General features: G+C 45.7%; 1 protein-coding gene across 12 annotated transcripts in view; it reads left to right on the plus strand.

Annotated features, from left to right (window-relative positions):
* LOC139628276 (serine/threonine-protein kinase BRSK2-like) overlaps positions 1 to 25,135 on the plus strand; it is a 109,958-nt gene extending 84,823 nt beyond the window's left edge. Inside the window, exons 8-21 of one of the 12 annotated variants that reach the window (XM_071489818.1) lie at positions 1,626 to 1,772; positions 3,380 to 3,411; positions 4,886 to 5,050; positions 5,291 to 5,388; positions 5,595 to 5,748; positions 8,709 to 8,768; positions 12,362 to 12,422; positions 14,823 to 15,480; positions 15,898 to 15,946; positions 17,296 to 17,419; positions 18,123 to 18,303; positions 18,853 to 18,945; positions 24,279 to 24,544; positions 24,827 to 24,941. In XM_071489818.1, coding sequence (XP_071345919.1) covers positions 1,626 to 1,772; positions 3,380 to 3,411; positions 4,886 to 5,050; positions 5,291 to 5,388; positions 5,595 to 5,748; positions 8,709 to 8,768; positions 12,362 to 12,422; positions 14,823 to 15,480; positions 15,898 to 15,946; positions 17,296 to 17,419; positions 18,123 to 18,303; positions 18,853 to 18,945; positions 24,279 to 24,502 — 2,046 coding nt within the window. In that variant the 3' untranslated portion in view covers positions 24,503 to 24,544; positions 24,827 to 24,941. Of the gene's footprint in view, positions 1 to 1,625; positions 1,773 to 3,379; positions 3,412 to 4,885; positions 5,051 to 5,290; positions 5,389 to 5,594; positions 5,749 to 8,708; positions 8,769 to 12,361; positions 12,423 to 14,822; positions 15,481 to 15,897; positions 15,947 to 17,295; positions 17,420 to 18,122; positions 18,304 to 18,852; positions 18,946 to 21,827; positions 24,063 to 24,278; positions 24,744 to 24,826 lie in introns of those variants that run through there. The other 11 variants (XM_071489819.1, XM_071489823.1, XM_071489817.1 and 8 more) reach the window with 11 other exon arrangements.
* Positions 25,136 to 26,830: the final 1,695 nt, after the last annotated feature.

Raw genomic sequence — 26,830 nt, forward strand, 5'->3', positions numbered from 1 at the left:
TATGACCTGGTTTGTCTGGTTTGTCTAAATTGATTCATGGTTTCACTGTTTTTTTTTAAACATTCCCATTGAGGATATCTGAATGACAGTTTTGCATAGTGTGCGAATCAGAGACCGTGTTGTTCAGGCACTGTCACATAAAAATGCACATCACACAACAAAGGCTTTTCAAAGCAGCAGCTCTGTAATGCGACAGTGACAAGTGAGCAGCCGGAGAAGTAAAGGACTGTTTGTTTGTGTGCTGTGTGCACGCGTGCGAGTCCCTCTCTTGATTAAGACAAAGCACATAACAGAGTCATCATGTGAAGATGAATCTCTCCACTCGTGTTGTTTTGATTACCCGCGCAGTGTCAGTGGCCATCTGGCTCCGTCTTGCTCGTTTTCAATGAGGAGGAAACGGTATCAGTCATCACGCCGCTCGGCGCGCTCCCCAGCTGGGAGAGCAGAGGCAGAGCCGGCTGGCTGCGACACAAACTGCTTCATCATCACCGGCTCCGATGACTGATACCTCTCACAAGCTGCCTCCAGTCCTCCTCTTTGTCAAAACCTGCATTATCTCTCAGTGAACACCTGACAGGCCATTTACATGACAACAGAGAGATGTCAGTGCAGTGTGAGCGGCTGAAGGGCAGTTTGATGCCTGCATTGTGTTTCAAATCTCCCAGTTGTACAGTTTTGATGTTTTGCCCCGTGAGCGCTGGGCTTTGAGAAAACAACTTTCGGCCATATTGCCACAGAATCGAGTATAGATAGAGGCCCCCCAGTGAATGACCCTGTGACCTTTCCACCATCAGGCGAAATCATTCATTTGTAAAACACAGTCCACTGTGAAAAACCAAACCTATAGGTCGTCTGTGCAGCAGCTTCTTACGACCCACTGTTATATTTTATCGTTAGGCGACATCTAGAGGCCGTAGTAATTATGACAGGAGCAAAGCTTCACGTTGTCATAGATACATGCAAGTCCATGTTGGCGGCATAGACTGTACATAAAGATGGACGTAACCTCCATGACCTCACCCAGAGGGCTGCTCCGCTATCGCCATCTTGGCAGTGCCTGACTCCACCCAAATCCCAGCTAATCCAAAAATGGGCGTTGCTGGTTGGTTAGCAGGAGGATGGATGGAGGCGTCAACAGAACACGAGACTTTCACACGTTTCAAACCAATTTCATACTGTCATTGTTTCTTTTATCCGTGACCGCTCCACAACCTTAAGATTGTTAAGGTTATTGACGCCATGACAACTACTCGTCTAAAACCAACAATCAGCAGTATTCAGCTGATCCTCGCCTGTCTCTCTTCTGCCTCACTCTCTTCCCCATTTCTGAAGTAAAGTACGTAGTTTTTGACCCTAAACCGAACTAGGCCACGATCCATAATATTAACTGTTCATTATTGTTACTGTGAGGAGTGAAGGTCCGCTACACCTGCTGCTGTGCTCGATATTCATGCTTGACTTTTCAGCGCTGTCCTGACTGTTTGCTTTAACTTGACGTCACAAATATGAAATGTCAGCGTTCACCAAAGTTCAACTTGTTTTGCACAGATTAACTTCTCTCCTCCAACTCCATCAATGTTAATTGATTTCACCACAAAACGTTTCTTCTTCCGCTGCTTCTCCAGGGCGCCCTGCCTTTCGACGACGACAACCTGAGGAACCTTTTGGAGAAGGTGAAGCTGGGAGTTTTCCACATGCCTCACTTCATCCCCCCGGACTGTCAGAACCTTCTGCGCGGCATGATCGAAGTGGACGCCAGCAAGAGGCTCACGGTGAGATACTGCACAGGCCTCAGAGTCCGGCTCGGCTGCAGAGCAGGAGAGAGCTGAAATCTTCCATCAGGAGACTTGTTCAGCTTTGTATTTTCACAGCCTGGGCTGTTGCTTTAGGGACAGCTCGGGCTAAATTTAGCAGAATTGCACCATGACTGGCCCTGCAGCGACTGTGCTCTGCATAAAATCATTTCATCTCAGGCCAAGGATTTGTTTTGGCTTAGAATAGAAACATTACAAAAATAACAAAGGCTGTATTAGATAATGTGCTTTCACTTGTGTTCCATCTGAACTTGGAGCAGTTGTTTTTGGCAACATCCCACAGCTGATAAGCCTTCAAATTGGACTTCCATAATCACAGTCTTTTCACAGATACTCTGTAACACCATACCCACATCACCGCAGCCTCTTTTTTTTTTTTTTAATGCAGAGATATTTTCACACACTCACATTCACCTGACCTGCATGTCTTTGGGACTGTGGGAGGAAACTGAAACCAGAGCACCCAGAGGAAACACAGGAAGAAAATGCCAGTGCAGAGAAAGAACCCAGTTAGCTGAGAATGAACCACTGAGATTCCAGTCTAACACTGCAAATATATGACCAGTAATACTTTCTCCTTTTCTATATATATATATATATATATATATATATATATATATATATATATATATTAAAGGGGGGATGTGTGTAACAATCCTATCCACAACAGGTTTGTGGTGACACCTGCAGATCCACCCAGCTAAAACCTGCACCAGCAACATCACTGGGGTTTTTTCTTCCCTGTGCGTAGCCTGACAGGTGCAGATTCCTCGCAGGCTCTTTACCGCCCCAGCAGGCGCTACCTGTCAAGGTTATATTGTGCCGTAGGGATGACCTCCAGCAGTTTCTCATCCTGACAGGTTTAGTTCAGCAACATCATCTTCACTAATGATGCCACCTTATGATGTTTGAAGCCTAAATAAAATCAGCAGCAGTAAAAAGCTCATTTTAGCTCGATTTAGCTTAGCTAGTTAGCTTGATTTAGCTCTGAGCACTTCTGCAGAAGTAAAGGTGGACTGATGAGTAAATCCGTTTTCGTCTTAAAAGGTAAGAACCCAGTCTCACACCCAACTGTCAGTGGACATCGTTAGTTGCATCGTGGGTAATATATGCGCCAGGTTTTGATAAGGAAGAGGAATGTGTGGAGTAAAAAGGACGATGATGTCCCTGTTTCTTTTTTCCAACTGTGTAGAACTAAATCTCTTTAAAGCTCATAGTTGGTGATGGGGTTTGTCAGTCCTGCTTACAGAGGGGGAGTCTGTACACAGCCTGACAGGAAGTGCTGCCTTGTGGACTTGCTGTAGGGAGTAAAAGACCTAATTGTATTGGATGTGTGCATTTTGGATGGTTGTAATTTAACAAAAACATGCAACTTGTACTTGTGGGGTCTTAGTTATATCCAAGCCTAAATAAACATCACATGCTGGGCCGACATCTTGTTTCATGCAGAAAAATATCAAATGCAAGAGGAAGTCTTTTCATGAGACCTTCCCCATCTTTGTTTGTTTCATTTTATAGATAAATGAGTCATTAAAGTTTATTTCCTGCTCTGATTTCTCTTACAGTTAGAGCAGATCCAGAAGCACACGTGGTACCTGTAAGTATGCCTGTCATCTCTGACTGTTAGTGTCTGTATATGAATGTTCATTAAGTGAGTGAATAAAAGAAAAATACAGCAGCAGATAATGTAGAGTAGTAATAATAATAGTAGTAATAATAATAATAATAATAATACACCCATCAAAGCCAGTTCTTGAACCCTTTGATGGAAACCTCTCAGAGGAGAAGCAGGTCCATTAGTCCTGAGAGTGAGCGAGCAGATCAAACATCAGGACGGTCCGTCCTAATGGACCTCTGGTCTCTAATGGATTTACTGTTTCTGGGCTTCAAAAAGCTGAATTCTGTTAATGACTTGAAATGAAACTCGACCAAAAGATCAGGGAACTGAATCTTTATTAAATGTTTCACATCATTCAGTGCTGTCTGTTTGGTTTATTACAATTTGGGTTTTATTTTTGTATTTTTTCCTTCATTTCCATCAGTAATAATATTATTGTACTCACCAAAATAAGAGCTGAGGTCTGGGAACTCAATAAACCTCGAGCAGTTATGAAGTGAGGTCAAGAGAATTGTCCTTTAAAATGTCACAGCCACCGCATGACACTAAAACTCTGCATGAAAATCAATGCTTTTATGTGCAATTTTATTAGTATTGATAGAAATAATTGGAAAAACTACAAAAATATGAACAAGCTTCTAATTAATTGTAACTGAAATGAGGCGGTGTCCTTTGTCCACTTTAGAAGTTCAACCGAAAAGTTGTTTTATGAGTTTAATTTTTAGTGACTTGAAAAGGTACAATTTGTTATTCACAAGAAAAATAGCAAAGAACTTAAAACACATGGACATCTACCTTTAGACTGTGTGGAACCTTTGATTATAAAGCAGGTCTAGGTTTTAAATTAATACTGTGAAAGTATCAAAGCCTCAGTCCACAGAGAAATGCACACAGCCTGTATTCAGAAACTGAGCCTTAAAACCAGCCATCAGGACTTCTGGAACTTTGTGATGTCACAACAAAGCAGTCACTGCTCTCAGCCATGCCCCAAGCCGACCTGAAATTGCAGGATTCGGTTTCTCTGAGTGTTTACCTGAAATCTGCTATATCTTTACTGGATCACTGAGAAAATAGTCAGCCAATCAGAAGAGAGGCTCAGATCCTCTCTTCTGATTGGCTGACTGTTGTTACTAGAGCTCCAGAGAGAAGCCTGAGAGAGGAGATGTAAAACTACACTGAGATGGTTTTTGGTTCTTAAAACCACAAATATATCTTCTGATGGAGATCAACAGAAGTGTAAAATATGGACCTTTAAGTCGGTTTTATTTCTACAACCCAGTATCACAAATCACAAAATTTCCTCACAGGCTTTTACAATCTGTACAGCACCTGCAATTCACATGAGGACAAACCAAGAAATGAACGTTTTGTGTGTTTTGTGTGTTCCTGCCTTGATCACCTGAGCTCAGTACCAGCACTGGTTTGTCAGTCAGTTCCATGCGTTGTGTTGCAGAGCTGGAAAGAATGAGCCTGAGCCCGAGCAGCCTGTCCCCAGGAAGGTGGCCATCAGGACGCTGGCTTCAGCCGAGGAGATCGACCCTGACGTCCTGGAGAGCATGCACTCTCTGGGCTGCTTCAGAGACAAGGACAAACTGACCAAAGACCTGCTGTCCGAGGAGTGAGTGAGGAGTAGGAGCAGGGGGAAGGAGGGTGGAGGGAGTGGGGAGGTGCTAAAACCACAGAGGAAGCAGATTAGAGTGAGAGGGAGGGAGGGGGGGGTGAAGGAGCTGACGACAGGGGAAGAGAAATATATGAGACGGCAGAGAGACTGTCAGTTTGATGAATTCTTCTATTTAACATGTCTTGTGATGATGGAGCATCTCACTGTCCCTCTCAACCAACGGCCTCCTCTCTTCAGTGACAACCAGGAAAAGATGATCTACTTCCTCCTTCTGGACCGGAAAGAGAGGTATCCCAGCCACGAGGACCAGAACCTGCCGCCACGAAACGAGATCGGTAGGTCCAGCTGCAGACCCCCCCCCCACCGAGGCTGCTACACCTGTGTTCTATGTGTTGTTGAGTTGTGTTCTTACATTATCACAATGTTTCCATCAATTCTCACTTCCTATTTTCATTGGTCGTTACTGTTTTTTTTTTGTGTTTTTTTTTGCTTTTCCCTTCTTCGACCTTTGACCTTCTGTCCTCGCCCTGAACCCGCTCAGCAGACCCCCCCAGGAAGCGCGTGGACTCACCCATGCTGAGCCGCCATGGCAAACGGAGGCCGGAGAGGAAGTCCATGGAGGTGCTGAGCGTCACGGAGGGGGGGTCTCCCGTCCCGGTGCGACGAGCCATCGACATGGCAACGCACGGTCAGAGGTGAGAGGTGTAAAACCTGCACGTGTGTTCATGAGCATGGACAAACATGTTTGACACACGCAGGTCAGTGGAAGAGATTTGCTGTTGTTCAGAGTGTTATTGATGATTATTGTTACTAGTTATCAGTTTTGATAAATCATGTATTTAACCCCCGGTCAGCAGACCGAGGGAAGGAGGTGCAGCTCAGCTCGCTTCTCAAATTCAAGTCACAAACGCCGTCTGTTGGACCACAGCAGCCCCTTCGTTCAGTTCCTCCCTTCCCTGAGCTGTGAGGTCTGTCCTCAGCTGTAAATCCTTCCCTCCTTCACTGAGCCGCAGTTAAATACATGACACATCGTTCTCTCTGTGCTGGTTCAGGATGTACGGTGCACACCGGGCAAGACGAGGCATGAGCTGGTGCCTCGGACGCTCTGCCAGAGACTAACAGCGCTCTCTTAGCTCTGGTGGAAGATCACAGCAGTTGTTGAAATGCATGAGCAGGACTCTCAGGTTTTGTGCGTTGTGTGTGCGTGTGTGTAAAGTGTGCATGGAGCATGCAGTCAAAGAGGACAAGAAGCATCCCGGTTTGAGAGGCTGTGAACCTGAAATGTGTTTGGTGCATAACGTAACTGCAGATGTTTGTGTGGAGACCAAAAAGAGAGATGTAATGTTTACAGCATCTAAAATATAAGACAACTCAACTCACAAATCAACTTATCTTGTTTCTTCTTGTTTACTTCACTCTCATCAAATTTAAGACATTTAGAAATATTGGTAGCTCATTTGTATGTACTGTGTTTCCCAGCATGCATTGCATTAAAGTTGAAACTCCCCAGAAAACCTTCTTTTAATCTTAAGAGAGACACATGACGGAGGCAGTAACATGTTTTTTTCCTGACGTGCGTCAGAAAAGTCACATGGTCTTCTCTCTGATCAGACACTCCCTGTGCCTTTATTGTGAAAGGCTTGTTGTGGCAGTTAACAGTACAGGAAGCTGACATGAGTGACAAAACTTGACACAATAAAAGAGTAAAAAAATTAAAGTTGGATGAATTCAAAGCCTGAACTTATGAAATGAAATTCCCTTTAAAGGCTCCTGTATACGCAGGTGTTTTTATTGGACGTTTTTACTGAATAAAGTCACGGGATTTGTGTTTGCAGATGTTGAGCTCAGGATGTTTGTTTGAAAAATAATTTAACGCGTGTATTCAAAGTATTAATTTTTTTTATTTTTTATTTTTTTCAAGGTGCTTTAAAGGACAATAGAGACACAAGACCAGCAGGATTAAACAATATGAAGCAAGAGTTTGATCACAAAGTAAAGAGTAATGATGGTGGGTTACACCGTACATACTTAATAAAAGATAAAACAAAGGATTAAAAGAAAAAAAAACATGAAAAGGTAAAAGGATGACTTCACATTTCATAAAAGCCAGTCGATAAAAGTGAAAGACTTTGTTGAGGTGAAGCAGCTTTAACGCCGAGCCTTCGCCCTGAATCTGCATTCATGTGGCCAGTCAGTACCTCCCTGCCCATCATTAAAAACAACAAAAAATTACCTCTCACCTCCATGAGCTGCTTTGATCAGAGGAAGTTCAGTTTGAAGATCTCCCAAGATTTTATTTTATTCTTTGTTTAACCCTCACATTTATCTTAAAATCCATCTGTTGACGCTGAACGCTAATAAAACACCGAGCGGCTGCGTTGCTGTTGGAAGTGTTTCGTTTTAAACTACAGACACATGAGATGTCGGCAGATTTTAACCCACGAGGATTTTTGTCAGTCCTCTGCCCGACTTCTTTTCCACACCGATGACGACAGATGCTCATGGGTAATGTAGTATTTGGAGCCATCCACCGCACAAAAGATGACAGATTGAAACAGGTGGTCATAACATGAAACTATAGTATTGTTAAAAGAAAAATTAATTCATGCTGTAGAAGTTTGGTGAACTACTGTAGCTGGCAAGCTAACTGCTAACATGCTAGCCGGCCGGGAGCATGCTAGCGCTGGTCAGTCACAATAGCTTTCAAGTTTCTTTGCGTTTCCTCTTTACCGGGCTCTGTACTCCTGCCTGGCATCTTGTCTTCAGGATTGTTCGTCATTTGATTTAATTTAATAAAAAGTTAGTGCAGCAGGAAAAAGGCTTGACGAGCGAGCGAGCTTCCTGTCGGTGAGCTAGCTCGTTAGCCTGGTTGCTGCCTGTAACAGTCTTGAAATAAGTCTTTGTGAATCTTTTCTTTCTTCCTTTTTTTGTATTTTGTTGCCTTGGATACACTCAGGACATATCTGAAATTTAATATCTCACAATATTCGGGCTGGTTGGGGTTAAACAAAATACAGAGGATCAGCGATGCTTGAACAGCAGTTCAAAGTTGGATTTGTGTCATGCAGAATAAGCTAAGCAAGCCGAGCCTGGGTCCGTTTCACTCTCTCAGGTTGTGACGTTATGATCACTCAACATTTTTCTGTCTGTCAGCATTAAACTGAGGATGAGCGCTTCTCTTACTTCATCAGAGCTTCTGGAGGTTTGGAAAACACTGAGCCTCCTGATTCCCACAAACACAACCTGAACACGACTCTTGTTTTCCTGAAGATCGGGTTCACCTGATGTGTTGTGGTCACGGTGCAGCAGGTGTAGCAGCCTGTTCGGCCTCTGCTCGCTGACGGAGACAATGAAGCTGAACATCAGAGCAGTTCCAGACATGAAAACATGCACAGATGGTTTCTTCACAGTGAGGGAGTGTGTGAACGTCCCACTGACTCCAGCATGACCCATGAATGTGCTTCTCCTCCTGGGTTTTGTCTGCTGGTTTTCTAAGTCCATGCATGTGCAAGGTTTTTGTCTTCACAGTGGTTGTGTTTGTGTTACGGTGCTAAATGAGTTTTGTTTTTTTTAATGCTGCATGCTCTATATTAGGATTCCCCTTATGTGACTGCCTCTCTGTCTGTCTCCTGGTTTTCTGTCTGCCCCTTTTTAGCAAATCTGTTTTCAGTAAAAGCTTGGATATCACAAACGCTAACTGCAGCAAGGAGGAAAGGTATTGGTCTGCTCCGTTTGTCTCATCTCCTCAGTTTGTATGAATCGTCATCTCCGTTTAGATTTTTCCATCCATTAGTTTAGTGTCCTGTCTTCTTCTTCTTTTTCTTTACACGTGATTGTCTCTCACTTTTAAATGTAGCATGTCTTTGTTTTTACCTGAAACATCTCTTTGTATTCGACGAAACCTGTTAACAAACTGTAAAAATCTTTCACATTTTTAACTTTTCAAACCAATAATAAAACCAAAAGAAACAAAAATTTACATTTTAAAAAACATCACAGATCAAATTCAGACATTACAGAAAAACACACAACAATATGGCAGCTTCACGTCTTATCTGAGAATAACTGGAATAGTTGAACTGAAAAATAAAAGGTTGCCTCCTTCTGTAGAAACTGGTTGATTCATATCAGAGACTTCCAGGGCTCAGAAACAGAGAAAAATGACTTGATACGATGGAGACTTCAGCAGCGTAGTCGCCACAGAAAAGTAATCTGATTACTTTTACCAGTTCACAGAGTTTGGAGACTCCGGTGCTGAGACCTGACTCACTATCGAGTGGCATTAAAAACTAAAACGTGTCACTTCAATGTGGAGGAAGCTTTTATTTTAACCCAAATCAACCATCTTTTCCTAAACCTAACTAAGCCATGATGGTTATTATAGTAACCATGACAACCAGAGCCCAGTCGTGGGGCAGCCACAGCGACCCAGATCACAAATGGATTAGGAGACTTTAAGAAATGATCCGATGTTACATCAGCTAATATATAGATGAGATTTCCCTGCTGTCAGACCTGTGTCTCAGGTGCGGTGGTTTTCACCTGGTCCTGAAAAGGACCCTGGTATTTCAGCAGGTGCAGGTTCCCAGCATCAGAAATCACGAACTGAAATGTGCATCTCGATTCCTGTCAGATCCTTGTTCACATACAGAATAAATGTGACCTGAAACAGAAACCAGAGGCCGGGTCTGAGCAGAACATCTGAGTATGTGAAGCTTTGGTGCCGAGCGTGCGTCAAGAATCAGCATCAGAGGATCCGGAAAAAGCCGCAGCCGAGCCGTCACACCGATACCAAACCCCCGACTGGTTCGAGAGCAGAGAACGATCGTCTCCGTGAAATCAGAAAAATAGCACGCTCCCCCTCTTTGCTCCCACTTCCTCTTTGACGTTCCTCCCTCAGCCCTCGGGGGAGGGGAGGGGGGGTGCGAGGAGAATTTTTAGGTCAACTTCTCTGCTTCCTTCTCTCGCTCCCCCTCCCTCCCTCAACCTACCTCCACTCCTCATTGTCAGTGTGTGTGTGTTTGTGTTTGTTTGTACTTTGCCAGTCTGTGTTCTCAGTGAAGCATGGGGAGGAGGCAGGAGGGGAGGAGGGGGTAATTTCCACCGGCCGTATCGTCTGCGGCCTCCCTGTGTGGCTGACCTTCTGCGGGAGGAGCTCAGATTGTCGATTGATGCTCGGCCTGGATGGAGATTAGCATAAATTAATTGCAGGAATGCAGATGGAGCACAAACAGGAGATGGAAATAAGGCTTCCTCTCCCTCTGAATAGCCCTTTATCTCCCTCATCATCTAATTGGGGAGATCCATAAAATGAAGCTTGTTGCGTCCTCGGCTGACGCTCCCTCTCTGACACAAACCACCCGCGATGAGCTGTGAATTAATTTTCAGATTTCAAAGAGGAGCCGGCCCCAGCTTCCTGATTGTGGACTGGACGGTTGTCACAGTTAACGAGTTGAATGTTAATAGAAGCTGCTCTCTGAAGAGGCCGACGGCGTGGAGAGTCTCATCGCCGGCGTTAATCCAGGGTTGTTGTGTGCTGGCAGCCACACAACTCTTCCTCAGCACTTCCTCGGTGTTGGTCAACACAGTAGATCCAGCGTGTCTGACTCTCATCATCACTCTCACAGGGAGAGGAAGAACAGTTCATCCCAATATCATCAATCCATCATCAATTATCCATCAATTATCATGAAACTACAAAACTCAAAAACTTTAGTTTGACACTTTCTGGTCAAAAATGAGATGAAAAAATCTTTCAGCCTTATGTGTGGTTATTGGAGAATAGTTGAGGTTAGCTAAGCTAAGCTAAGATAAGCTAATCGGACCGTTTTCACAGAAGGGGTTTGGACATGTCACTGTGGGAAAAGCTCAGGTGTAAATGAGTCCTGGGGCCGGCTGCACAAAACACCTTAAGTTTTCTACTTAAGTATGACACTTAAGGTTTAATTTCTCCTTAGCTGAGGGAGTTACTTAAGGGTGTTGCACAAAATCTCTTAGTTAAGGAAAATGTTAAGGCATTTGCAGCAGTGAAAGACATTTTACAGCAGTAGAATTCTACTGTTTCCATGGAGACAGCTGATTTGCTGCCATTAGCCCTTGTGATACCTGTTATCTCTTAAGCCGGTAACATTAAAGAAGTACGCCGCAGTCTCATCATCCTGTGGTTTTCTTGCTCCCCATCTTTATGCTAAGCTAAGCTAACTGCAGACAAACACACAGATATGAACATAACATCGATCTTTTCATCTCTCAACTCAAAAAAAAAGCTAATAAATGTAAAAACCAATAAGTCAAACTACGTCTTCCCCTAAGATAAAGAGTGGAGGACATCCCCTCAGACACACAACAATACACAGCAAAATAAAATGAAACAAATAAAGAATGAATTGTTTATATGTGATATAATAGAAGAATTAATGGTAATTTGATCACCTGCCAGAATTAAAGCAGCTACAGAAAGAAGCTGCAGAGAGTAAAGACATCATCAGAGATCATGAGACGGGGACAGATTTACCCTGTGAGACGGGGCATGTTCCTGTTTGTGCGGTGAAGCCGCTCGAGAGGCGCAGCCTCCGTCACCATGAATGAGAATCATCAAATAATATTAGAAGGAACAAACGTTTTACCACCGAGCTCCATCACAAGTTCGAGCCGAACACTGATGACGACAGTGCAGCTTAACGCCACTGATGTCATCCCTCCTGTCTGTGTGTGTGTGGGGGGGGGGGGGGGGGGTCATATTTAGGTATGATTTACTGTTTTCATTTTTCACTTCCAACAAAACCTAATTGTTTATGGGCAATTAAATCCCAAAGTCTTTAAAGACGTCAGCAGGCCTGTGTGGTTTTTGGTGGAAAGTGTGTGTGTGTGTGTGTGTGTGTGTGTTGATCCGGAAAAAGACGACATTTTGGCAAACACAGAGAGAGAGAAGATGAAAAGTTAATGACACGTGAATGAAAAATGGAAACATTTTCTGTGTGTGTGTGTGTGTGTGTGTGTGTGTGTGTGTGTCTGTGTACGCACTATAATGCTGACACGATGACTTTAACTCATGTTTAAGTTAGTGAATGTTAACAGGAGTCACTCGTTGTTTGTTGGTTTTTGGCCAAATGAGCACACACACACACACACTCTCAAACACACAAGCTACAAACCTGTGCTATTAACAGGATAAAGTAATACAAGAGTAATGTATGATCAGCTGTTTTTGTGTACATGTTGTGTGTTGTTGTGTGTGTAACCCAGTGCACAGCTCAGTTTCTGGATATTGATCTTCCTTTGTGTGTGTGTGTGCGTGTGTGTGTGTAGATCGCGGTCGATCAGCGGAGCGTCCTCCGGTCTGTCCACCAGTCCTCTCAGCAGTCCCAGGGTAAGTGTCTGTCCCTCCTGCGCACTGATTGGTTTCCCACAATGCACTGCGCTGGCTTCACTTCACTTCAGCCTCTCATCAGCAGCTCGTACACTCCACTGTGGACTTCATCAGCCGAGCCCGGATCAGGTCAAGTCCTGTGTTATTTCGATAGAATCACAAATCTAGAGGCAGAAACATCTGCAGAGAGCGACAGGAGGAGGCTGTTGGTCACATACGGAGTCGTGATGGGTGAGGAGAGGTAGAGGAAGAGTTAAAGAAATCGTCAGTGTCTCCGCCCTCTCAGTCTCTCAGCACTCTCTGACTTCTGAGATGGTTTTTGGTTCTTAAAACCACAAATATATCTTCAAATAAAACACTGAAGAAGAGTCAGATAAATACAGGACCTTTAACCTTTTATCTTCGTTGTTAAAGATAAAACACAACGGGCAGTATTTCAAAATAGTAGTGGTAGTTTGAAGTAAAGATATAAGTGAGAATAGAAACATCTAATAATGAAGAGTCAACTCAAGAGTCTATAATAAAACACAAATGATTACCACCAAACTCCGTCTGATATATAATCATCTGGAAAACATTACAGACCTTAAATCTGAACTCTCTCTCTCACCTGCTCTAATCTTTACTACTGAACCATAAAAGCTGAGGATTCAGTGTCCAGGGTAAAAGGGTGTCCAGGGTGTGTGTGTGTGTGTGTTGGAGACGGTCCCTCACACAGTTTAAACAGGTCATGTTCGCAGACTAGTGTGTAATTATGGAAAATATCAAAGGTTGGATTTGTCCTTTGATTTCTGTGTGATGAGATAATAGACGGAGGATTTACAGTTCGAGGCGTCGTCGTGAGTTGTTGGCTGATGTTACGCTGATGTTACGTGATGAAGGTATAAATGAGGGCGACCTGACCTTGGCCCTCAGTCAGGCCCTGCTGTACGCCACAGAGCTTTAGGTGAAGTGGTGACCGAGTAACATCCGCACCAGAGCGGCCTCCCGGATCAGCTGAAGAAACCCTCCCTCTCAGAGAACCAGCTGTTAACTGTGCACGTCGTCCTGCAGCCTCCGTCTGAGCGAGGCTGTGCAGTTTTAAACTAACCCTCAGCAAGGACACGGGCTCGGCGTCATCATCAAACGCTCGCTCCGCTGCAAAGGCTCGCACAGGCTTTTTATTCATAATGAATGTCATTGTTTTACTCTTCAAGGCTCAGTATATCCTGAATGCAAAGTGAGGAAGCGGCAGATTTTAGTCTGCAGCTGCTGTTTCATTATGAACTCTTTAAAAAGTAATGAATGAAAGTCATCAGGCCTCATGCAAGAACATTTCCCTAAAGTTTTCAGAATCTTGTTTCAGTGAAGTTTTAGCTCCAAATCAGTTGTGATGTCACAAAATCCTCGTTATTTTGTACCTAAGAGAAAATTAATTTATATTTATATCAATTAAAGTCTTTGTCTGAGTGGTTCTTGCATGAAGCCTGTAACAAGATCTGATGGAGAAGCCAGGAGTGTGAAGGTTTGTGGTTCTGGTGTTGAAACTCTTGCACACAGACGCACAGTTCTCCTGCTCATTGACATAATTTGAGAGCGTCACCTGCTGCGACTCGGCCGCAACGTCTCCTGAGCTGTTCTGAGAACAGCCTGACGGGTCTCTGGTTCAGCTGTGGCCCTGTCGCAGCCTCCTCAGCTCGTTCATCCCACGGCATTGTGCATCGGCACCGTGCATGCACTCTGGCCACCCCCTCCCCAGGTGGAGGGGGGAAGCTAAAGCTGTTAGCTTTCAAGCTGGTTTCACTTGCTGGTAATTAGGGATGCACCGATGTGTCGGACACTAACCACAGATGGTTGTGATGAAGCTAAATGTAATGTATCATCCTCACTGACTTGGTTATTGGTGGGAAAATAAAACTCGATTAAGCACAGACTTCTGAAGAAGCTGCACCGTAAATATTTTAATAATAGAAAATATCTTTGACATTTTTCTTGAATTATTGAATCATAAAAAAAAGAAGAAAATCTTATGAATGACTGACGGTTTAAACACCATCATTGTGTCATTGAAGTTGTGTAATAACGATTGTGATTCAAAACGAGCCTGTATCAGGTTCACTCTCGGTGCATCCCTACTGTTAATGCCTCATGAATGCTCCACTGCTGCCTCCTGATTGGCTGATCACGGTGCTAATCGCATGTTCTGTTTTTCTTTCTTTCTTGCACTCTCACCACTTCCTGCCTGCTCCACCTCTCAACCTCTCTGCCACGCTCCTCTTTTATTTTTCCTGGTGTGTTTTTTTTTTTTTTTTTTTTGGGAATGACCCTTTATTGGGCTGTGCTGTTCCTCTGGCTGTGGCCTTGCTGTCTCATCATTGGCCGACCCTGCCGTCATGTCAAACGGTGCATGACCAATCGCAGCCCAACCGTCGGTTTTTCATCCCGCCCCAGTCCCCAGACCTGTGTCAGTCCCCCAACTGCAGCCCCACCCACTCCCCCGAGGTCCGCCTTAACGGGGTGGGGCCGCGCACGCCCAACTCCTACCAGCCAAAGATGGGGTCCCCCCTCATGCACCCTCGCACACAGACCCTCCCCGCCAAGCCCAAAGTGTCCGAGAAGCCCCTGCAGACCACCAGGTCGAACCCACTCCCCAACTCCGCCCAGACCCCCACTACCCCCAAATCTGAGCCCTCCACGCCCAGCCAGCCTCTGGCCCCCTGCATCCCCAACAGCCCACGGGTGAGACGCCACCCTCCCTTGACCGTCCCCCCCAAACTCTCCATCCCTCTCTCCCCCGTGCCTCCTATGTCTCCCCTCCGCCGCCACCACCTCCACCCTGACCACAACGGCAAATCTGTCCCCATCACGCAGGTGACCCCTCACCCCTCCCCAAGGGGGAGCCCTCTTCCCACCCCCAAAGGCACCCCAGTGCACACGCCCAAGGACAGCCCGGCTGGCACACCCAGCCCGACACCCCCGCCCAGCCCCTCCATTGGTGGCATGCCCTGGAGGACGCGCCTCAACTCCATCAAGAACAGCTTCCTGGGCTCGCCGCGCTTCCACCGCAGGAAAATGCAAGGTAAGGGGAGGGGGAGGAGGGAGGAGGCGGGGGGGGGCTGAGATTAAATGAGACTTTTGTTTATGGTTCATTCAGATAATCATTCTTGTCTGTATGATAATCGATCCAGCACAGAGTGTCTGTGCTCTTGTAGCTCAGGGGAGTAAAAACATGGCGGAGCTCCGTTCATCCTGATAACTGCCTCATTACAGCGAGAGGGGAATTCAACAGAGCTGCTGTGATTATAGACGTGAAATCCTCCCAGAAAATACTGAACCAAACCACCATGAAGCCAAATAATCATTTACACTGATACCTTCAGTTTCTATCGGATCAACAATAAGCAAGAAAAACAGAAGACAGCAGGATTTCTGTAGGAAAGAAATCACACTGCACCTGAGTAACTGTGTGACCTCTGACCTCTGTGTGCATCCACAGTTCCCACCCAGGAGGACATGTCCAGTCTCACCCCGGACTCTTCTCCAGAGTGAGTAACAACAGCCACACACACCTCACCAGAGTCATTTCAACAGTGGAGAACTGATGTTGTTATTACACACTGGTGTTTTTATCTTTTTATTTGCCCACATTTAATCCAAAATTACACATATTTAAAATTGAAGAAAAGAGGATTTGTTGAACATTAGGCTACTCGATCTTATTTTAAAAGAAAATCCCGGAGTTTATCTGTGTGTATTTTCTATTATTTTTTTTTTTTTCTCCACAATATTTTTATTTAAATTTTGACATGAAATACATCCTTTAATATTCACTCAAAATATTATATACTTCAGCACATAATTGCTACATTCACTTGGGACGTAGTGAAAAACATATTTACATTAATTGTATTGTTACAGAATATAACAAGTGTTTAAAAGAAGAAAGTGAAAAAATAAATAAAATAAAATAAAATTGCAGAATCTGCAAATGAGCCTATCACTCAGATTTCTGTCGAATCTAAATCTTCTACATGATTAATGAAGAGCCTCCGTATGCTCTCAAATATACGTTGCTTTAATATGTAGGATATTCTTTCCAGTGGAAGGCTTGATAACATCTGTCTTATCCATGGAGTAGAACATGGCCTGTGAATGTTTTTCCATAACAGAGCTGTGCATTTTTTTTGGCCCGAAGCAAACTGGGGTGTATGAATACTCGTTCACTTTTACTACAGTTGTGTTTCTCTGGGTATAAAACCAGCAGAAATAGTTTGGGATCCAATAAAATTTGTTACTCTTACCTCTTTCCCAGGACATTTTAATCTTCCTACATTTGTGTATTTTTAATATTAGAAATATATAACATAACCCAGGCGTTGTATTAATCCACTGCTGAAAATAGTCCCCAACAAATGCATCATTTGCTTCTTTGACAAAAATCATATTAATGCCAGACACTGCTGACATAGTTATTATTTCCACTGTTATGATTCAAGTTGATGATGCAGTTTAATTACTGTACATTACATCAAAGGTTGTGTGTGAATATTATTGTATAAATGTTTTTAAATGTATTTTTCTGTCACTTTGTGCGGTGGAGATACAGAAGTTTATTGTATTTATGTGCAGCCTCAGCTTCTGTTGACAGTTTAAGTTCTAGTCTAAATATTCAGGCACATTCAAATCAAATTTTATACTGATTAAGGTGGAATTATTTCTATTTCTATTTAAGGAAACTGTGACTCCTGTAACTCGTCCACCTTCTAATAAAGGTTCAACGTATCGTGACGTTTTGTGGGAGAATAAATCCTCATCGTTGTGCAGAAACGGCTGATCTCGTCTGTTCTGTGTCATTTTCGTTATGATGTCATCGCGTCTCCTTTGTTTTCTGCAGACTGGCTAAGAAGTCGTGGTTCGGTAACTTCATCAACCTGGAGAAAGAGGAGCAGATCTTCATCGTGATCCGAGACAAACCTCTCAGCTCCATAAAGGCCGACATCGTCCACGCCTTCCTCTCTGTGAGTCCGTCCTCCTCTACTGTCTGTCTCTGCTTCAGATAGTTTGTCACTATCACAATACGTGAAGCATAAATCTGACAAGTTTGAATGAAAACCGTCTGTTTTCAGGAAACGAAAACAAAAGACCTCAAATTCCACGAGGCATCAAATATATCTCCAAATAAATTCAGAGTAAAGAAACAGTCAAATAAATATTTCTGTCTTTGTGTGTCGTTGGCTCAGCTGTCAATCACACACACACACACTGCACCGCCCCCTCAGAGGCTGGAAGAGTAAAGGAGCATTTCTGATGCGTCTCCTCTTCTTTCTCTGGATTTTGCCAAACAATAGAAACAACAAGGTTTTGTATCTGACGCCGGACGTGAACCGTTCAGTCAGAGAAAGTGTTTTCATGTTGTGTTGAGGGGACCAGCTGCTGTCTCTCCTCTGTCCTCCCTGCTGCTGTCTCTCCTCTGTCCTCCCAGCTGCTGTCTCTCCTCTGTCCTCCCTGCTGCTGTCTCTCCTCTGTCCTCCCTGCTGCTGTCTCTCCTCTGTCCTCCCTGCTGCTGTCTCTCCTCTGTCCTCCCTGCTGCTGTCTCTCCTCTGTCCTCCCTGCTGCGTCCTGACTGATGCACAAGTTGTTTGTCTGCGTTGCTGCTGACTCAGCGTCTGTTTAACCGACCAACACCACCTCTCTCCACCCCTCTCCACCCCTCCCTGTCAGATTCCCAGTCTGAGCCACAGCGTCATCTCTCAGACCAGTTTCCGGGCGGAGTACAAGTCCACAGCCGGTCCGACGGTTTTCCAGAAGCCTGTAAAGTTCCAGGTGGACATCACCTACACTGAGAGCACCAGCGCCACCAAGGACAACGGCATCTACTCCGTCACCTTCACCCTGCTGTCAGGTAAACAACGCGCTGTACATACATCTGATCACAGAGCAGCACACACACACACACACACACGCACACACGTTATTACAATACTTTGACATTTTTAATACAGTTTTTTTACACTGCAGTATTAGTATTTTTGTACAGTGCAGTATTTGTTTTTTTATCCAATGCAGTAGTAGTATTTTGTACAACACAATATTTGTATTAGTAATAGTATTAGCATTATACAGTGCAGTATTAGTTATTTTTCTACATTACAGTAGAAGTGTTTTTACAGTGAAGTATCAGTATTTTACTGTGTAGTATTGATATTTTTACAGTGCAGAATTAGTTATTTTTGTATAGTGCAGTATTAGTATTTTTACAGTGCAGTATTAGAGGATATACCTATGTGCTCCTCTGCTGGTCACTGGGGACATTCAGTGTTTTTACTGATGTTACAGGAACTTGAGCAGGAATTATTTTGAACAGTGTTTTTACAGTGTAGTCGGGGTCCTGATGGTGTTTTACAGTGTAGTCCGGGTCCTGATGGTGTCTGTGTTGTTCTGGTCTCATCAGGTCCGAGCCGACGCTTCAAGCGCGTGGTGGAGACCATCCAGGCTCAGCTGCTCAGCTCCAACGACCAGCCCGGCATCCAGCCCCAGATATCTGGTAAGTGGAGCCCCTCGCCACCCGCCCTCGATCACGCCTATAACCCCAACCCTCCTCCTCCTCTTCCTCCACGTCCTCACAGCCCCCTCCCTCCTGGCATCCTGGCACTCTTCACAGCACAGCCACACCCGCGGCCCACCTCGGCTCGGACCGGCTCGGCTTGGCTCAGCTCAGTGCACCGCTTTTAGCACACAGCATCTCCACGTGCATGTCCCTGCCACACACCACGGCGTACACTCACACACACACTCACACACACACACACACACACACACAGAACATGGTATGGTTCTGCAGGGATCTGATTATTCCTGCTCAGGATCTGTCGTCGTTCCTCATCCGGCCTCTGACTCAGCAGAAACAGTCGCTCAGGCTCAAGGACGTTCACACACGTGGATCAGCTGAGACTTTAGCGCTCACTAGGTTTCAGAACACCAGTGACTTCAGTGTGTTCCCTTACATTAGTCACATGAAGCGTGACCCGGGTCCTGTGCCGTCAGAAACAACTCTCTGCTGTGATTGGTTGTTTCGGGGGCTGCCTATAGGTCGATGGATGGATTTAAAACGATGGAAGAACAGAGAGAGTGACTGTGTGTTGTCTGTCAGTGTGACGCTGTAGCACCCCTGTGGTTGTCTGTGGTTATTTACTTGATAATGGTCCCCTCTGGTGGTGAAGCAGAGTAACTACACCCTACAATCCCCCCCCCCCCCCCACCCCCCCCCACACACACACACACACACACACACACACACACGTTACTGGGAGGAAACCAGTCCCCTGCTCAGCTCCCACCACAGCAGACTAGACCTAAAGCCTGCAGACTTCAAACTGATCCACATCCATCCAGACAGTGGTTTTAAAACAACGGTCAGTGCAGCCAGATGCAGGACACATCTGGAAGATAATGTGTTACGGTACAACACTTCCTGTGTGTGTTTCACAATTAAGTGTTTTTTAATATGAAGGTAGCAGTAGGCTTTTATTGTGAAACAACCAGAGGATGGAAACAGTTGTTGCACCTCTGACGCAGCAAAGCGTGAGGAAGAGGAGCAGAAAACAAAACACGGTGCTCCTGAACAGAAGCTCGACCTGATCTCCAGCCTGCGGGCCGTCACTAGGATGAGCCCAGGCCCAGTGTCTCGCTGGTGACTGTCTGTGAGCCGCTGTCTGGATGGAGAGCTCGAACTCCAGCTGACGCCCAAACACCAACACCAGTAGCACCGGTCACCGCCACAGATGGGAACTGTTATCAGGCGCTGTATGCACAACCTCACCCAACCCCCGCCATGTAGATGTGCCAATAACCCACATCTCTCCCCACCTACCCCTCTCTCTCTCTACCTCTCTCTCTCTCTCTGTCTCTCTCTTCCACTCTCTCTGTCTCTGTGTCTCTACCTGTCTCTCTCTCGCTCTACCTCTGTCTCTCTCTCTCTCTCCCTCTCTCTCTCTCTCCCTCTACCTCTCTCTCTTTGTCTCTCTACCTCTCTCTTTGTCTCTCTCTCTTTGTCTCTCTCTCTCTCTCTCTCTCTCTCTCTCTCTCTCTCTCTCTCTCTCTCTCTCTCTCCATGCCACCTGCTCCTGGTCATCCACAGCTTCACCCGGACCGACTGAATGACTCGCATGCTGTGAATGAAACGCCAGACCCAGAACCGCGCAGTGTTTGACAGGCTCGGTCAGAGGGTCAGAAACCGAGCCGGGCAGAACGCTGTGGTGGGGGTCAGGCTCAAAACTGTGGTTCTGGGTGGGCCGCCATTCACACGCAGTTGTGCGTTTGCTGCGTATGCTAGCTGATGTGCTGCGCTGAAAGCATGTTCTGTACTGTGTCGCAGCGAGAAGCTCGGGAGCAAACACACACAACTGTGTTTGTGATCTGCCTCAAAACCAGAGAATCTGCATGAGTTCAGCTGTGCAGACACATGACGACCTTCTGCCTGTGTGTGTGTGTGTGTGTGTGTGTGTGTGTGTGTGTGTGTGTGTGTGTGTGTGTGTGTGTGTGTGTGTGTGTGTGTGTGTGTGTGTGTGTGTGTGTGTGTGTGGCTGCACATGTGTAGATGGATTTCAAAGAGAAATGTCTGCCAGTGTGAACGTTCAGCCTGTTTCCCAGAGTCTCCGCAGTAAGGACCGATACCTGCTGCTGTCTGGGTTCTGACTACAGTTCAGATCCACATTAACATTAATGAAGCTACAGCCTGACTCTTCACAAACTTATCCCACATCCTGGAGCTGCCAATCATAGTGATTCTGAAGTGACAGCGACAAATGAGAAGCTGATGATGTCACCAGGTTTTTTTTTACTCTTTGCTCATTAAAAATAATCCTTTGCTCATTTGCGTATTAAAAATCATGAGACAGATAAAGGTTCCAGACCGTTGGGGAGCAGTTCACAGTTCACTGTCGCCAGTTTAAATGACGAACGTTGCTCGGTGACAGATTATGTCAGCTGTGGCTCGTGAAGTAAACGAGGCGTCACCCTGTCATCCTGTGTTTCTGAGTCAGCTGATCACGTCAGTTTAAGGAGTCATGACGCATTTTGTGAATAAAGAAAAAAGAACCGAGCTTGTTCCACTCAGACGTTCCACCTTAACCAGCACATCTGACCCATAACTACTGAAACTTGCTGTGCGTGATTCTTTAAACCTCTGAGCCAACGATGACTGAAACACAGAAAATGAAAGATGATCATTACATCATGACGAGAGGAGGAAACTCTGGGAAACGAGCTGAACGTCCAGGAGTCTGGATTTATCCTTTAAACTCGTACTGAGTAGAAGTGCAGTGTTTCAGCCGGCGTGCTGCTGATGTTTGACGTCAGCTGACTGCTGATGCAGCGCTGGGCCTCAGGGAGGCGGGTGGTGTTTCTGACACTGTGCTCTGCTCTCAGATGGCTCTCAGCGCTCCGCTCCTAAATCCTCCAAGCGTGGTAAGACCCAGAGCTGCTGGGGGGCTCCCGGCAAAAACACCTTAACTCTGGCTTTTAACACACACTGGCCACGCCCTGGAGCTGTCACCAACACAACCTGCACTAACACCTGTGTGTGTGTGTGTGTGTGTGTGTGTGTGTGTGTGTGTGTGTGTGTGTGTGTGTGTGTGTGTGTGTGTGTGTGAGCTGCAGAAAATGTATGTTCATCTTAACAAGTCACTTCAATGTGGAAAAAAAAATCCACTGTTCTGCTGGTTTCTTTGGGAAACATGATGTTCTCGGACTCTTAGAGGAACCAGCAGCGTAAAGTTTGTTCTGACGGGTGGATCTAAAGTATCTGGACACCAGGTTTTTTTACGCCTGATGGCGGCGCCAGAGGAACCAAACCAGGTTTCGTCCTCTGGAGAGGGTGAACGCTCTCAGCAGATCTCATGACCATCAGGACAGTAGTAGTAGTTATCTACATAAAAAAGTATACAGAGGTTAAAGTGTTAATGCTCTGTTGCTTTTTATTTCATTAACATAATTTGTCCAAACTCTTGAAAAGCTGTAATTTGTAGCCATGGCAACCAAGTCTTTTGTAGTTTTGATGATCCAACTTTAAAGGTCCCATATTTTAATCTCCAATGTTTTATTTGAAGTGTTGATATCTATAAGAAGATATATTTGTGGTTTTAAGAACCAAAAACCATCTCAGGCTTCTCTCAGCCAATAAGAAGAGAGGCTCTGAGCGTCTCCTCTGATTGGTTGACTCTTTTCTGAGTGATCCAATAAAAAAATATAGCAGTTTTCAGGTAAACACTCAGAGAAACCAAATCCTGCAAGGTTGGATGGTGGGTCCAGGTGGGCGGGGCTTGGGGCATGGCTGAGGGCGGTGACTGCTTTATTGTGACATCACAAAGTTCCAGAAGTCCTGACGGCTGGTTTTAAGGCTCAGTTTCTGAATACAGGCTGTGTGCATTTCTCTGTGGACTGAGGCTTTGATACTTTCACAGTATTAATATAGAACCTAGACCTGCTTTATAATCACAAACACATGGACATCTACCTTTAGACTGTGGAGCTTTAAAAGTTCACACAGAGGAGGGTGTTCTGGTAACTACAGGTTGTGCATGTTTGCCTACGTGCAGCGCACAGACATGTTTCAGTAGTGTTCATGTCACCAATGAAAAAATTAACCAAAAAAAAAAAAAAAATGATAGAAACTGTAACAACAAATAAAAGCAAAAAAAACCAAAAATTAGTTCAGTAGGTTTTTACAGAGTGGACTAAGTGGCTTGATAAGATGGATGTATTCCACTGTGTGAATGTGTGTAAAAGTGTGTAATAGTGTGTGTGTGGCTCCTAACTGACTCAGTAACCCTTTGCATGGTGATGCTTGATACTGTGTTGCCCCCCCCCCCCTCCTCTAAAACTCTCCATGTTTGAAATCACTGGAGCAAAAATATCAGACACCACAAATGCACATGTGACTGTGGTGAAGAGGAGTGAGGGTAAGTTCCAGCTTCACTGTGGAGACACATGTCCTCCTGTTCATCAGAGGAAGGGACGAGACGCTTACCCACTGCAGGGCCACGCTGTGTGAAGACTAACCCCGCCAACGACAAGTGGTTGTGTATTAACGTGTGTACTGTGCTGTATTGTTGCACGTTTTAAAAGCACTTACCAAAAGAGCCTTTGTCTTAACAGATGGATGTTGTTGTGATGGATGTTGATATGATGGAGAGTTAACAGGAGCTCTGGAGGTGCAGTCAAAACTCTGAAACACAGGAAACGCCTGAGCAGATGAAAAGTATAGTTTCCTAATCAGACAGGTCATTGGCATCAAACCAGTTAATGTATTTGAAAGTAAATAAAAATTACAAATTTTGTGACAGTGATGATAAAATGAGGATTTCTGCAGGAAAAGTTCAAACAAGCATTGAAATTAATTTCCTCAAAAGAAGTCTTAAATTTGGTTTCCAAACATTCTGCTAAGATAAAAATAAGAAGAATCTTTGTCTGTTTCCACAACCGTCCTCCCCCCAGCTCCTCCCTGACCGGCCTGGTCAGAGAGCCTCCTGCTCCTCGTCCCTGACGGCAGCTCTCTCTCTGTGAATCTGTGGCACCTGAAGCGTCCTCCAGAGCTGCTGATAGTTCTCCACCCGGCAGGAGAAACTGAGACTCTGAGGCCAGCACCGTCCACTCAAAAGATTAACACGGTGTCCTGGTGCGTGACCAGATCGCACCTGTTTTGGCTCCTTTCCTCCTCCTCCTCTTCCTCCTGGCTGAAGAGTCTCCTTTTCTCCAGCTCCACTCCTCCTCTCATCCCTCCATCACCTCCTCCTCTCCTCACGTTAACCTCATTGCTCATCTGTTGTTTGTTCTCTCTCTCTCTCTCTCTTTGTTTTTCTTTTCTTCCCATCTGTGTAGGCAGCCCGTTGAGTAACTTCTTTGACGTAATTAAACAGCTTTTTTCAGACGAGAAGAACGTCCAAGCGTCCCACTCCCCCGGCGCCCCCGCCACGCCTAGCTCCCCCGCCAAGCATGCCCCCGGCAGCAAGCCCAGCCAGCCCCCGCCCAATGACTCTAAATGCCCCCCAAGCAAAGACAAAACAAAGATGGCCGCCAGCAACAGGACACAGGAACAACCTTAAGGAGCGGTAGCTGTGCATGAGTAGACGAGAAGCGGTTATCAGGTCATTAAACGAGAGCGACAGAGGAGAGCTGCTAACTTTGCCCTTTAGTTAGGAGTGAAAACAAAAAAACAAACGAAAAAGAAATCTACTTTTTGCCTATAAATTTTGTACTGTATAACAGGAATGGCTCCTTCAGTTTAAAAGTCCATCAGTATTTTACAATAAGTAGCAAATGTAGCTTTGTTGTCCCCACCTTCTGTCCCTCTCTGTGTCCTCGGGGGTCTTTCAGTGGGTGTGTGTCCTCCTCACATGTGTGATGGCTTGACTTGTCTCTGCCACCAGGGATCATCCATAATAACTATTAACCTCGGCGGCTCCTCGACACCGGGGCCGACAGCGGCCCCCTCACGGCCTGCCCACCACCAAGAGAGTCCGAAACTGGAGAAAAGACAGAGGAACCCCCCTCCCCTCCCCACTCCACTCCCCCCTCCCTCTCTGGCCACATCAGTAGAGTCCACTTGGCCCCACCAGACCAAACAGAGACGTCTCAGAAGATTTGTAAAAAGAAAAAAAAAGCCTTAAGACAGTGATGTTTGTCAAACCACACACACACACACACACACACACACACACCCCTCCTCTCCTCTCTCCCACGTGCACACACACACACACACCCCCTCCTCTCTCTCCCACGTGCACACACACACACACACACACACACACACACACACACCCCTCCTCTCCTCTCTCTCCCACGTACACACACACACACACACACACACACACACACACACTCTCTCTGTATGTACTCCTCCACACCAACATGGCTTCTCTGCGGGATGTAATGGCTGCACAGGCTGACAAACAGGAGCAGGAGCGGTGGAGACCGTGGAGACGGACGGAAGGACACTGGCTGGATTGTAATTCTTTTAAACGTCGTCTTTCTTTGTGAGGGCAGGATGTTTCTGTAAAGGGGGGTAAAGGTTTGCCCATTACAGTATGATGGGGGGGTGGGGGTGGGGAGGTGATGCTACATAAATGAATGATCTATTCTGTTGTACAGACTAAATAATGTTCCGTATGTACAAAAAGTGTAGTTGTGACATTATGTTTTCCAGTTGTGTTGCCATGTTTTGTTTTGGCCCAGTCACACCAGCATTTACAACGGCAGCGAAATCACCCGGGGGGTGGGCTCAGTAAACGGAAACAAATGTTTTGTGAACTTCCGCGTCATTGACCAATAAGGAGCCAGCCTGACAGGGCTGACGTCGGCGGGAACGCACTGTGGAGAGGAGGCGGGAGTCAGCAGCTGTTTCGATGGTTAATTCATCTTTTCAGCTCCTCCCACCTGAACAGCCAGACACGTCAGCCCATGATGCGACCAATGGGAGAGTCTCCTGAAATAGCGCCCCTATGGCGGCGGGTGTGCCGGACCTTGGTTGTCATGGTTACAATTTTTTAAAAAACACAGACTGTACCTAGAGCGGCGTACCTACCTTCATCACCATGGTTACTGTTATGACGGTCACGGCTCAGGTAGGTGTAGGAAAAGACGGTGATTTAGTTTAAGCACTTCCTCAACATTAGACGATCTTTGTTGTCATGGTTACAACAATAACAACGAACGGTCATGGATGATAGAAACGTCACCGCACAGCCACTAGATGTCGCCTAGCAACAGAACCTAACTCTGGGTCACAGTAACCCACTGACAGACGAGCTCCGGGCTCGTTTCTTACAGGACCGTGTTTTCCTTCACCATACACGACGATAAGTGTTTTCCATGTTTTTCCACTATTTTTAAACATTTCATACACTGATTAGTACAGAACAGAACAGATGATGAAAATAATCGCTGGCTGCAGCGCTACTATCCTGTTAGCAACCGAGCTATCGAGCTATGCTAACTCACCTCAGGAGCTCGTCATTGACGGTGAACAGTCCTGAGGCAGAAGCTGAACAGCTGACCCAATCACGCTCACTTACATTAGGGGTTAGCTCACTGTGGGTTAGCTTGTCACGGGTTAGCTTGTCCCGGGTTAGCTCACTGTGGGTTAGCTTGTCACGGGTTAGCTTGTCCCGGGTTAGCTCACTGTGGGTTAGCTTGTCACGGGTTAGCTCACTGTGGGTTAGCTTGTCCCGGGTTAGCTCACTGTGGGTTAGCTTGTCCCGGGTTAGCTCACTGTGGGTTAGCTTGTCCCGGGTTAGCTTGTCCTGGGTTAGCTTGTCCCGGGTTAGCTTGTCCCGGGTTAGCTTAGCGGCTGCAGTAGTTACCCAAGCGGCCCTGCGAGCAGCCGCTGCGCCACCGAGCTGGTGTGACCAGGCCTTATTCATGACCGTGCTTCC

Source organism: Trachinotus anak, unplaced genomic scaffold (assembly GCF_046630095.1).
Source record: "Trachinotus anak isolate AG129_WGS33_773 ecotype Australia unplaced genomic scaffold, CSIRO_AGI_Tana_v1 ptg000011l, whole genome shotgun sequence".
Classification (NCBI taxonomy): Eukaryota; Metazoa; Chordata; class Actinopteri; order Carangiformes; family Carangidae; genus Trachinotus; species Trachinotus anak.